The 13,236-nt window shown below is 44.5% G+C and overlaps 1 protein-coding gene across 1 annotated transcript in view; it reads right to left on the bottom strand.

Annotated features, from left to right (window-relative positions):
- Positions 1–13,236, bottom strand: part of LOC8031585 (motile sperm domain-containing protein 2) — a 111,913-nt gene that overhangs the window by 49,754 nt on the left and 48,923 nt on the right. Inside the window, exons 5-7 of the mRNA XM_029985572.4 lie at positions 4,331–4,391; positions 2,675–2,713; positions 463–587 (exon numbers count right to left, since the gene is read on the bottom strand). Of these exons, the coding sequence (XP_029841432.3) occupies positions 463–587; positions 2,675–2,713; positions 4,331–4,391 (225 nt within the window). The remainder of the gene's footprint in view (positions 1–462; positions 588–2,674; positions 2,714–4,330; positions 4,392–13,236) is intronic.

Raw genomic sequence — 13,236 nt, forward strand, 5'->3', positions numbered from 1 at the left:
ATTGGTGGATCCTTTGGGTATGCGTTAGCACGACCCTTGGGATAAGCCACACACCTCCCTTTTCGGGAAATGCTTACACTGACCCCGTAACAAAGCCAAAAAGAGGAAACAGAAAATAAAGGGAGCAAAAGAGAAAACCAAAACAGAAAAGTGACGGGGTCAGCGTTAGTGTTTCCCTAAGGAGGACGTATGTGGCGTCTTCCAAGGGTCGTGCTAACGCGTTCTCTGTATCAATTTGTTCACTTTGCTTTTACGCTGCAATTTACTTTTTCTTCGTCGTAATGCACCACTAAACAGACGTATAGCTGCTTGTGTAGCGCTGAAAATGAAGCAATGAATAGATACATACTTTAGAGGTTATTGATAAGGGTATAATAATTATACCAACAAACAGACGCTAAATTTCAAGGACGGTTAATTACATAGCGTCAAGAGAGAGAAGATAGAAGAGATCACTTTTACCTTTCCTCCCATGTACTCTGGAAGATTTTCCCGTGGAACGTAGTTTGTGATGGTGTCCCGGTCAACGAATTTGATCCGGTCGGCTCCTTCTGCTGGCAACCATGACTTCACCACTTTCCACGCGGCTAAAGGATAACAAGTACAGAAAAAGACCGTCGTCAACAAAAAATACGGATTACTTAGCACTTAATCAGCTCAACACGCATTCCACATATGAAGTCATAATCACACTTAGCACGAGCAAATGTTCAGCCTAAACTTGCCATAGTTTGTCATTCCTATTTGTGGTATTACATTCAGGGAGAGGCCGTAACGACCGGTACGTTTAACAGGCCTTGCAAAAATTCATTCCCCCAAAAAACGTACATATCTTAAATTTGGCATACGAACGTAGTTTCGCAGAAGTTTAATGTCTAAATCCTTTAAAGCTCAACTCAGAGGTGATGAAATTTTAAAATGAAGCAAAGGGTGTTAGAGGAGAAATACATAAATGACGAGGACCGGACGACACGTTTCGTTTCGTGTCGCCCAGTCCTCGTAATTTATGAAATTCTCGTCTAACTTCGTACCTTCACCAGCACGCTCCATTTCCACGAAGCGAAGGCGGTGGCCTTGTATTTTATATGCCTATCCCAGTCTGTTTGTTGTCCGCTCACTGGTTTTGCGTGCGAGCTCCCGGGTGGCTTGTTGAAGGTAGAAACGCTGAGAACTCCTCGTAGAGGCTGGCAACGAGCAGGATAATCGCGAGAAGTAATAATTTTAACGAAATATGGGAACGATGACCACTTGGGAGAGAGCTCGCAAAACTATGAGCAGACGACGAACATCCGGTGTAGGACATAGAAGATGCACCGGCCGCCGTTTTCGCACCAATTTGAATATTTCACTACCTCTGGGTTGAGAGCTCTCAACAGAAAAGAAACAAAAAATACAGACCCATTTTTTTTTTTAAACGGCGTTCGCATGTACAGTTTTAGGTATGTACGATAGTCGGTGACAGGTTGCGAACAAGCGGGCGTCTCTTTCGAATGTTCGCGTGAACTCGTTGCCTTCCACTGTGCTTCGACTGCTCGTGCATGCTCAAGACTCACGAGTAGTCCAAGGGTAGCAAGCTCGCGCTGTAGGCGGCAAAACTGACACTCAATCCTGCCGTTCTAACCCTGTCGGTGACTGATGAATCGAAAAACAACCCGACAGTGTCGGGCTGTGTTTCTTCGCGTTTCTTTACGTGTATGCTACATTTTCGGCTCACATAAATATGTATGTATGCATGTATGTATGTATCTTTTATTTCAGACACAAAAAAGGGTCTGGGGGGCTGGGGCAAAAGAAGACGAGTTGTCTTCTGTCGAGGCTCCGGCCCTTTTTTTTACAGCACTCGGAGGAGAAACGGGAACATAAACAGAATAAACATACAAAGATACAGCAACTTTAAAATCCACAACAGACACAATAAACATAACTGTCAACTTCGTACTCACTGCAGATCATGATTAATTTAGTATATATTTCAAATTTTTTTTTTTAATGGAAAAAACGAAATGTGTGCTTGGTCCATTTCTGCTGTGTTTAAGTGCGTGTTTAGTAGATCTGGTACGAGGTATGTAAGGTGCTGTGTACCGTAATTAGTTCGAACCCCAGGTTTCGTATACTGTGCACTTCTGAGACGTTTGAGTGTTATTCTACTTATGCTGTGCTTCACTTAGGTATGGTTGTGACCGCACACTTTTTAGACAAGCTTGTTTGCCGACAGCAGCTGTGAGCATTGCCTATGCTCAAAAGCCAAGTTTCTTTCGATAAGCGAGGCAGCTGACCTTGCTCCGTTCCACTGTCAACGTTGACCTGACGTCAGAAGCGTGATATAATATTAGCACCATTAATAATGTATCAATTATAACAGTGTATTAAATAAAAGTACGTTTGCTTATTTCGAGGTACCCTCCGACTTGACCTATTGTATAAGAAACGAAAAAGGTCTATTCATATTTAAACCAAGTTTGAATTTTAGCGTAGAGCCACAGGGAAGGGTCAACTTTGACGCCACACTGTCTCTCCTTCCCCATGGCTACCCCACTCTCTAAAACTAAAAATGACAATATCTGCATTGTTGATCGACGATCAAACTTGCGCATGCTAGTTCGAAACAGCTCCAAAAAACACTTACAATAGCAGTTTTAACCATCGCAGAAATAATGTAGTAATCGTGACTTACTGTTAAATATCCAGGGCATGTCGTACACCATTATGAAACCTGTAAAGATAGCGGTTCTTGTAAATTGTACTGTGCTAACATATAAACTTCAGCTGTTATTGGACCTAATCAACTTTTTCAGACACATATATGTGTAGTCAGAAAAGACTAGTATGAATGCTAGTTTGTCCCTTCTTTAGGAATGCTTATAAACTCACCCTCTGATAAAGTGCCTCACGGAGATGCAGGCTTCTTTGCGAATGAATGAGTAAATAAAAACTGTCGACGTTTTGTTTAAAAAGCTGAAAACCTTTTACAAACAAAAAATCTCGCAATATAGTAAAGTTTTGTTTACTTGGAAACCAAAAAAATATAAAATTTCGTGTTTGAGTCATTAATATTCATACAAAATGATAAAACGCCTGATGTCATTTTCACACTAATACTGCATCACGCACTGTATCTGAAGTACAGATAACCGCGAAATTATCTCAAAGTACTGAAATATTTATATTAAAAAACTTGGTGTACGAGCTTTCTGTTTTCTAACTTTTCTTCTTAAATTATATATAATATCTTCGAAATTGAATCAGATCGCTTCCACAAAAGAGCGACAACAAATCCTGGCCAGGGAAAATTTACGAAACAGCTTAAAAAATTAACGTCAAAATCGACATCATCGAAATAATATTACGAAACTTAATTATAATTATGTAGATATATATCGCAAGTAAATTTGAAACAGAAATTTTAAAAAAAAACTTAAGAGCGAGCCGAATATACGTTGTTGAGTTTAATATTGCGTTATTGGGCTTGGATATAAAATAGCTTTACTTCTACGAGGTGAGGAAAAAAAGTTCCAGGATTGGTTTTGTAGCGTAAAAAGAGAACGCAGCACAGTGAGGCGTGCGTGGCAGTCGAAGGAAGGTACCTTCGTGTCCCGTTATACAAAAGGGCGTAGCCCTGTGAACATTTGGGGCTGCGCTACACGAGTTTTTGTGTCCACGTGCAGCGCCACAATGGCGATTACACCATAGACTGCAAACCAGAGCGAGATCGAACATCATTTCTGCCTCAAACTCGGCAACTTTAAAACAGAAACCTTTGAAATTATTCAGCAGTTTTTTTTTTTCAAAAGGCAGTGAATTTCGCGAATTCTTTTATGTAGCACTCGCGCTTCAGAAACGGCAGAACGTCGCTGTAAGAGCGTAGGGCGACCTTATCCGACCTCTCCCTGACTTCAGTGATGTTCCTCCATTCTTGAGGCCTCAGTGCGCCACCCAAGACACCTGGCACGCCCCACTGCTTTTTAACCATAAGCCTTCTAAATCATATCAGAGGTCTCTGTTTTAGATTTGCCGAGTTTGACGTAAACTTGATGTTCCCTCTCACTTCGGTTCGCAGCCTACGGAGAGATCGCCATTATGCTCGTGCATGGGGTCACAAAAAGTCGCGTAGCGCAGCTCCAAACGTTCACACAGCGACGCCTCTTGGTATAACGAGACACGGATGTCCCTTCCTCCGACTGCTGTGCGCGCATCACTGTGCTGCCCTCTCTTTCTGCGCTATAAAATCAGTCTCGGAAGCTTTTGATCACACCTCGTATGTTAGTTTTTTCCTAAAGAACACGAGACCGTGACAACGGGGTGCGGCTGGTAAATCGAAGGGGCGGGTTACCTAGAGCCCATGGGTAGTATTCCTTGAAGAGACTAATGAGGAAGCTTATCAGGTCCATATCCTGCAAAAAAGAAAAAGGAGGTACCAGGACATGTTGACTCGATTACGGCCTATAATCCCTGTCGCCCTGCTCGTACATCGTTCGAAAGACGCGGAGTTTCTCCGCGGACACGATGGCAAAAGTATCTGCGGAGACGCCTCAAGCAAGTTCGAAGCATGAATGCTTCATATGTATGTTTGCTTTGAATATGTCTCCAGAAAGTGTCTCTATGATCAATGTTACAGGACCATCATATTAGGATGGAGCACGACACAGAGAGTGTCATGCAAATTGTCCTTTGCATGGGCATCGACTTATAAGAACACAACAAATAATGGCAAAGCGAGATGAAGCAAAGTGTTTCTTAACTTTTCAGCGACGTTACTAGATTAGCTCAGTTGCGGTACTCCTCCTATACGATCCTTGCACGAGCAGTACCCCATCTCTCCTCCCACTGCTCGCCTCCCGTAAAGTCCTTAGCCTCCAGTCGTTCGACGCGCCGGATGACTGCTGTGACAGCTGCAGTGTATTCTATGGAATACGTATGTTTCGAAGCGCAGCGTCTTTATGGCGTTCCACCGCACTGTATGAAACACACAGTTGTGAAACGAAAATCTAGATGGCTCTTCAAACGACGGGAGGCGGACTGAAGGGAGTCAGGGAAAGCGGGGGGGGGGGGGGGGGGGGGGGGGGGGGTCAACCCTTTTCTCTTTCCCCCGCGGGAGTTCCACACCTGAAGTGAATTAGTAACGTTTACTGCCAGCGACCACAGTTACACGAGCGCGACAGACCCCGACTCTTTTCCACCAACAAATGAAAATCTCCACCGCAATCGTGTTGATTCACAACTACTCATATCTTACTCAAGACTGGCAACAAGGAGTACCCGACCTAACCAAGGAGACGCAATTGCGTTCGCCCGTTTGAAGGTTTCTGCGCTAGGTAGAGCAATCTACCAACCGTTATAATGGGTACAGGCGTTAGAATCCATTCATGCATACATCCATCCTCCATAATCCCAGACGACCTAAGAAACGTAGGGCATGGCGAATCCCAAGCATTTCGTTGGCACTCCACAGCCAATGAGATTGCGTCATCAGCCGATAGGAACGTCGAGAAACCAATCACGAAGCTAGAAGAGTGAATTAAATAAACCACGCCCTGCGTTTTTTAACTTGCCAGTGACTACAGTATTGCGTGTCCATCTTTAGTCTATTCCCTCGTTTTTTTCGAAATATTTTTATCTGTGGTTATCTTCGTTACAGAATTCAGTTGACAGCTACGTCGGGTCCTGTTGTCGTCGTCTGCGTTTTTTTTTTTTTCTTTCTTTTTTTTTTTGTTTTTTTTTTTTGTTTAGGATGAAGCAGAAGCAACATGAACAAAAAACATTTGTGGCTTGTGGCTTAGAACCGAGCTCTTGCAATCTCTCACGACGAGCGCAGGGATCGGTGGCCGGGTGGGATAGCGCACATCAGCTCGGAGCACGTGGAGGGAAAGCTTGCGCTGAAGAACCCAGGGGCCCTGGGTTAAATTCCAGCCCTTACTCGTTTCGACCTAGATGAGCATCGTGCCGCGGCGTGCGGTCGTGTATCACCACTGGGTGGTGCACGTTAAAGACCCCAGGCTAGCGGTTGTACTGCACTGACCAAATTGCTCGTCTACAGCTGGGAGACAAGTCGCCCGTTGAGGCAGATCAACTTCTAGACAGTACAAACATACACACACACACACACACCAATTTTTTTCTCACCGCGAGCGAACACACGGTCACACTGTCGCAATCTATGAGGGGACCTTGGAACTGCCTTTCATTCGAGCAAATGCTTTGCGGTATTTGCGAAATCAAATATACAGGGTGTCACAAAAGAAAATTTACACGGTCTTTTTTACCGCAAAAATAAACTAGGCATCGCCGAACGCTCATTCTCCGCCCAAGGGTAGAGCTAGAGGTTGTAAGGATATTGGCGGCAACTTTGGACATTTTGCTGAATGTCGAAAGTCGCGACTTTGATAGCAAGATATACTTTACCCACAATTAATGTGATTTTACGTCGATTTCTCACAGTAGCAAGAATGTTTTCATTGATTTTGAACAGGGTGTCGAACCGGAACCGAACCGAACCGGAAACCGGAACCGAACCGGTATTTTTTTCCGGAACTGAACCCGAACCCGAACCGTTATATTGTTATCGCGATGAACCCGAACCGGAACTGAACCGGAAAAAAATAACGGTTACCGGCTCATGTCAAAACGGTTCGGCCACGCGCTGTTGACAATGAATGTGCTATCAATGCCCTTTGTTTTTTAAGTGCCGTCAACTGACACACACCTCGCTTACATATTTTTCAATCTCCACTCAATCTTAGGAATATAAACGCTGCATCCATGAATCTTGACAAACGCTGCATCCATGAATCTTGACATAGGAACCAGTATTGCGCTGGTCGCGGCTTGCACGGAAGAAAGAAAATTAAAAGGCTGAGCAAAAAAAAAAAAAAAAATCGCGTCACGGGATTTCATTTTTCTATAATCTCGTAAATCCTAAATGCTGCTGTGTGCTCATTTCATAACACGTTTCTAGAACGCGCGAGTTCTTAAAGCTTGCTTCCATCGGAATGAGAAAAGAAAAGGCTGTGGGAGTTTGATAATAATGCATCCGGTTTCGTATAGGCCCTTAGAAGCTAACATATTTGTGAGACAGAGAACTCTTCTATTTTAATATTTATCCTATTACGTCCTTCTGGCGTTGCGTTCGGTGAAGTGTTTTTCATATTCCGTATCTTGTTTAATGAAAACTTCTTTAAGGGTCTAATTTGAGTTACTGAAGGCTAGTTCAAATAAAGAAAGCTGTATTTTCTCCCCACTGTTCCTTCAATTGCTTACACGCCGAGGTGGCGGGATAGTTAGCGAGTTCTACTTGTTAGTGGGTTTGTAAGGAGGGCGCGGATTTTACAGCTACTGCGTCGGACCCAATTAGATGAAGTCCGAATGCGTAAACGTCGGTGAGGTAACCTTTGAGTGCACATAAAGAAACCATTCCTGGTAGAAATCCCTGAGCCTTACACTACGATGTATCCCGTTTCGAATGTGCTGATTTCAGATGTTTTATTTGTAATTTATTTTGATGTTGCAATTTGTCATTTATAATTTCCGAACCGGTTCAGCGCCCCTACCGGTTCGCGAACCGGTTCGTGGATCGAATTAATCGAACCGGAACTGAACCGGAACAAAATAAATTTACCTGAACCTGAACCGTAACCGAACCCGTATTTTTTTCGGTTCGACACACTGATTTTGAACTATAGTTTTATTTCATTACTTGGTAATTCAAAATGCTGCAATTCGCACCAGTGATAATAATTAGCACACTTTTGATTGTCATATTCGTTCACGCGTTTGAAATGAGATCATAAGCCACAAATTATATTAGAGCTTAAAAAATTACGTATTAAAATATCTGAATTTTAGTATTGATATTAATAATGCAAATCTCGGCAACGTATGCCCCAATTAACGCCAAGATCACGAAAATTCGCCATATAACCATAATAGTCTTTTCAGAAAGGTATAATTTTGTTTTCTTTTTAGCGTATGGAAACTCTGACATCGTTATCAAGATAGACAAACAGTCCAACACTGGATGCATTATAAAGTCGCATGAGCCACACGTTGCTATAAAAAACACACAGACTTCAGCTGTCTGACTCGAATTCCGTCTTTGGGTTGTTGCCGTGAGAATAGCGTTTATTAATTTATAAGTCTTGTGGACATATTGTAAAAATTGGAATTATTCTCTTATACTTGGGCTGGGAATAATATTAAACCAAATAATCATCTAAATGCCTAAAACGTCTTTAAAGGCCCGCAGTTCATTACTTCCCGCGACAATTATCTGAGCGAGAAAAGGCAGCGAGAACGGACAAATATTAGCACTGATTTTTCCAACAACTACAACAACTACAAATATCAGCCTGGATCGAACATGTATGTCAGAAAATAAAAGGTTCCACGAAGAACTTTTCTAACTAAATAATTACGATGTGAGACACATCTTACGTTATGCAAGAATCCGAAATTAAGACCTATATCGAGAAATTAAATCCAAAATAGAGGTTGGTTTCGGTTTTGCTCCAGAATTAAAACATGCTTCCTGGAGTAATTATTACGCTAAACACCGTTCTTGTTTTCAGCGTAATGAGGTGATCTGCGCTCATAATACTCTGGCTTCCTCGTATTACCATAAATAATGTGTGTCGCTCAGTGAAGCCAGCACACCAGACAGGCTCAATAGCGGCTCGCACCTCCGACCCTCACTATAACCGCCATTTTGGAAAATGAGTGGCGTCACCTATAGTTATTGGGAGTCGCGAATAACGCTGCCAAAGGTTTTTTTCAAGCTAAAAAAAATTATGAGGGAAAAAAGGAAGTCTGCGGAAACTGCAAAATTTACACGACTGCCAAATAGCTGGTACCAGTGCGCTCTCTCCTCGTAAGGGATTTTAAGAGGTGTTTTAAAGGCCCATACGCACATTCGCGTTTGAACGCGTTTGAGTGCGTTGCGACGTCCTTGCGGCCAGGAGCGGTCGCTCGCGATGCGACGCGCGCCTTCCCGCAACGCTCCGTAGCGCGACGCAAGCGAGTAGAGATTCGCTCAACTTTCCGAAGCGTTGCGGTGTGTTCGACCAATCAGAAGCCGAGTGAGACGAGGAGGGTGACGTGTTCGCTCGCGCCACTCGGCCGACTCGGCGAGACGTATCCGATTCTCCGCTCGCAGAACTTGCTTTTTTTGTTTTGGGGAGCGATGGGGAGTGCATTTTCTAAGGCTGCGATGGTTCAAGCATTACAAAACGTCGGGGAAGCCAGCGGGATTATCCCAAGATCGAACACTTTGACGCTGTCGCTGTGCGCCGCCATGTTGGCTTGGATTTCGCTTACAATTGGTGAGCCGCTAGCGACGATAGCGCGTTCTTATTGGCTCTTGACTGCGTGTCAACACAACTGTGCGTACAAGTTTGGCGCAAGCGCTCTTCGCAACGCAACGCGTCCGCTTGCCGCTACGGAACGCACCGCGCTCTAACGCGAATATGCGTATGGGCCTTAAGTCACACGGTGGAAAGCAGACGCAAGCGCGTGAATCAGCCTTAAGGCCGATTCGCACACTTGCGTTGAGTCCGGTCGAGTGTGAGGGTTGCTATGGCAACAGCTGCGTCGGCTCCAACAAAACCAGTTTTTATCCTGTATTGTTGGAGTCGACGCACCTGTTGGCTTAGCAACCCTCACACGCGGTCGGACTCAACGCCCTTTACGATGACAAAAGCCCGGTATACCGGAACTAAGCTAAACCAACGTACGTAGATACGACCCACTTTCACCCACTTCCTGTTTTTTACTGTACCAAAGTATTCATTTAAAGAATGAATACCCTGCTCAAGACTTATTCAGCACACGCAAAAGGCGCTCCTTTTTCACTTCGCTCGGGCGTTGCAGCCCTACATTCACGACTGTGTTCGAAAAGAAACTCCCAGGCAACACGGACTATTTTTGCTTTTCTTTTCTAGCGATGTACAACGTGTGAGACACAAGAAACGTTTCAGCGTTCGAGACCTCTTCAGGTAGAGTTCCTCTGTACACGCACGTTTTTTGGCAGAGTAATCGCATGTTGACCATTTTTCTATCATTTTGTTTGTTTGGTTTTACACGCTCGGGCGTCTCTTGTCTAGTAGTGCTTTGTGTCCACTTATTTTACAGCGCAACAATCTATTTATATATATGCATATGTTTACTTCGACACATGCTTACAGCGCAGGATACCGTAAACGACGCCACCGCACCACCGACACACCCGAAGGTCACGAGGTAAGAATGTACACATATGAAAGATAGTTACGGATAAGAACTAATCCTCATTCGTATATCATGTAGTGCTTTCAATCTTGGATAGTATTGCGATGTTTGTGTCGCGATACTGTAACGCGTTAGTTTTTTGATAACTTTTAACTGTAACTCGCTACTTTTTTTAGAGCAACAGTAAAAATAACTTAAATACTTTTTTTTTTTAAAGAGTGTCTAAAGGGTATCCGCAAAGAAACCTATACTTTCCGCAAAAAAGGACCCTATATTTTTAACACTACAGCGGGTTTGACTACGTGATGTACCGAACCTTTCGAACTTCAGATTCGGCAAAGTTCGGCACATGCTGAACTTATGAGGGAAAGTTCGGCAAAGAACCGGCAAAAATTCGGCAAACGTCAGTGCACTAGCGAGACTGCGACGGGGCCATGGACTGCAAATAAACGCCGTGCGGTTGTGCGGTTACCATTGCACAGTCTCGTACTACCAACGCTTACGGCGAGGTGCGGAATAGGCGACATGGTAACTGTGAGTTCGTCAGCCTTTGGGAGTGTGTATCTTTTCAACATGCTCTGCGTCGAGAACATAAAATCAAACAGGAATCGACGCAAAGCGAAGCAGTACACCGCGCAAGTGACAAATGATGCGGTACATTCTAGATAACGTATCTGAACTTTCTAGTGATGCAACGAGGTACCTGAAACATTGACTGAGAAGTACATTAAAGTGCTCCTCACAAGTATACACTTTAAGAAATGCCTGCGCGTCTACTTAACCACCAAACACTCGAAAAGCCAATCTCTGCTATCTTCGAAATCAGCCCAGAGAATGATGAGGCAGAACATAAGTTTTAATTTCGTAATTAAGTCTGCGCTGTGGCATTACGCAATGCAAACATGACGCTTTGCATTCTGTAATGCCAAAGCGTAGACTTCATTTTTAGATCTTAACGGATTTTCCGCCTCATCATTCGCTGAGCTCGTTTCTTTGATCGCAGAGATTGGCTCTTGGAGTGTTTTACGGGTGAGTAGACGCACAGGCATTTCTTGGAATGTAGCAATCGTGTTCTTGCCTATCAAGTAGTTTGTGCAGAACAAAGTAGCATTACTCCTTAATTAATGTTATTTCGCGGTTTTCATCTGTCCGCAAAAAACTCAACACAAAACAACCGTGCTCGACGTTGCACATCCGACATTCCTAAGTCTACCCATCTTCCTAAACGTCCACGTGTGTCCTAACATCAGAAACCGGCGGCTTAAATAATAAAAACGAAACGTTGCGAATATGGAACCCACACTTTTACGCAATGCTGAAGTGACTCAAATCGGAAAACATGCATATTTTTAATAATATTGTTATCTCTTCTGGTGAGGGCTGAGCAGCCGTTGCATTCATTTTCGCGCACAAAAGAGCGACTCCTAGAAAAAAAAACGCAGTGTCACCGCCTTCATGTGAACAATGGGGACTTTTAGCAAACCGTTACCGTACTACAGTTACCATACTACCGTTACCGTGGACCGACGGCGCTTGCGCGTTCGGGTACCGTTCAAATCCTGCAAAAATATGATTTTAGCATACCGAGCATTCGTACCGCGGTACCGGAGCCAGCGCCGTGTATTTGGAGAGTTTGGCCTTTCATTTGTTTGAGTAGGTGAGCATCTCATGGCCAACCACAGGCTGTGAAAAAGCTCCTAGTGGTGGTCGGGAGCTCCAAAAATACGACTCGAATAATTTAAGCTGTTTTAGCGTCGCTAGAGTAAAAACCTGTAACTCTTCATGACTGAAAGCTTGGCGCATGTGAGGTTTTCGTCGCGTCCATTTTCAACGGTAAAATAAACGAACCTGCGCTCCAAACCAGAGCAAACTGCACATAGGTGATGCGAGATTGAATGCTTCTATTTCACGCTTTCAATGTCGTTTCCAATATTGTGCCGTCGGTGTCTCCTGATTTCTCGACGCTGTGTAGCATTTTTAGAAGAAGAAAATAGATGGTGCTATGGAGAATTTGGCAGCCTTTCGCATTTTTAGTTTACGCTCTAATGGGGAAAGGGGGGGGGGGGGGGGGGGTATTGGGCGCAGGCGGCGGTCTTTGCTCTGTCCATTGGTCAAACTCTTGCAACATACGGCTCTGGACGGAGCTCGACTGGGGCATACCCTAGCGACAAATGTTGAGGGAAATACATAATTTATAAAAATGGTGGCGCAATAAAGCAGAATAATGATAAAAAAAAGATCGGCATCAACCGTATACTCAGGGGCAGCATTTCTTGGCAATGCAGTCAAAGCTGTGAGCGTCCTTGAGCTGGCGCGCCCTGGTCACCGATGAAATCTATAAACGATTGCAAGCCACCGCCATGTCCCTGCTCGTGCCGGCAAGTGCGTGCAATTAAAAGCTTGTCAAAGCTATGTTCACGCGTACGCTGCACATGCTTGCACGCGTGGGCACCAGTGAGACGCTATAGACGCTTTACAGCAGCTGTGCATGGGCGCCGCCATGACTGACCTTCAGTTTTTGTTTCCGCTTATTCCATTTTCTTCACTTCGTCATTACAATAGCAGTCCAGGTTTTTGCCATCTTATATTCCATTGTGTCCTTCTTCCTAGCACTGGCCTTTCTGGAGGCTCGTCAACACCCGTTCCAGTGGCTCGGTATCTCCGTAAGACAAGAGAAGGTTAGCAATGGCGGCTGTATTCTTGCGCGTGTGTAAAGCCTCTATGCTTGCAATTGTCCATGTGCGAGCCCTCTTTGTGTCTTTTTATATACCACGAAAAGCTGCCCCCGGGGGCCATGAGCCCCTGATCGACGGTCGAGTGATTTGTTCTGTGTTGCATAGAAGAAATTACAAAGAAAAGAGGAACGCGTTCCGAGACGACTTTGTGTTGTTTTAGAGCGCAGCTCTTAGGGGCCCGTTTCCAGCCTGAGCGGCGTCGGCGTCGCCGTTGGCGTCGCCGTCGGCGTAACCGCGCCCCTCCCTCTCCTCCTCCTCCCCTCCTCCTCCTCCTCCTCCTCCCCTC

The sequence above is a fragment of the Ixodes scapularis genome, unplaced genomic scaffold (assembly GCF_016920785.2).
Source record: "Ixodes scapularis isolate PalLabHiFi unplaced genomic scaffold, ASM1692078v2 PGA_scaffold11__112_contigs__length_91849675, whole genome shotgun sequence".
Taxonomy (NCBI): domain Eukaryota; kingdom Metazoa; phylum Arthropoda; class Arachnida; order Ixodida; family Ixodidae; genus Ixodes; species Ixodes scapularis.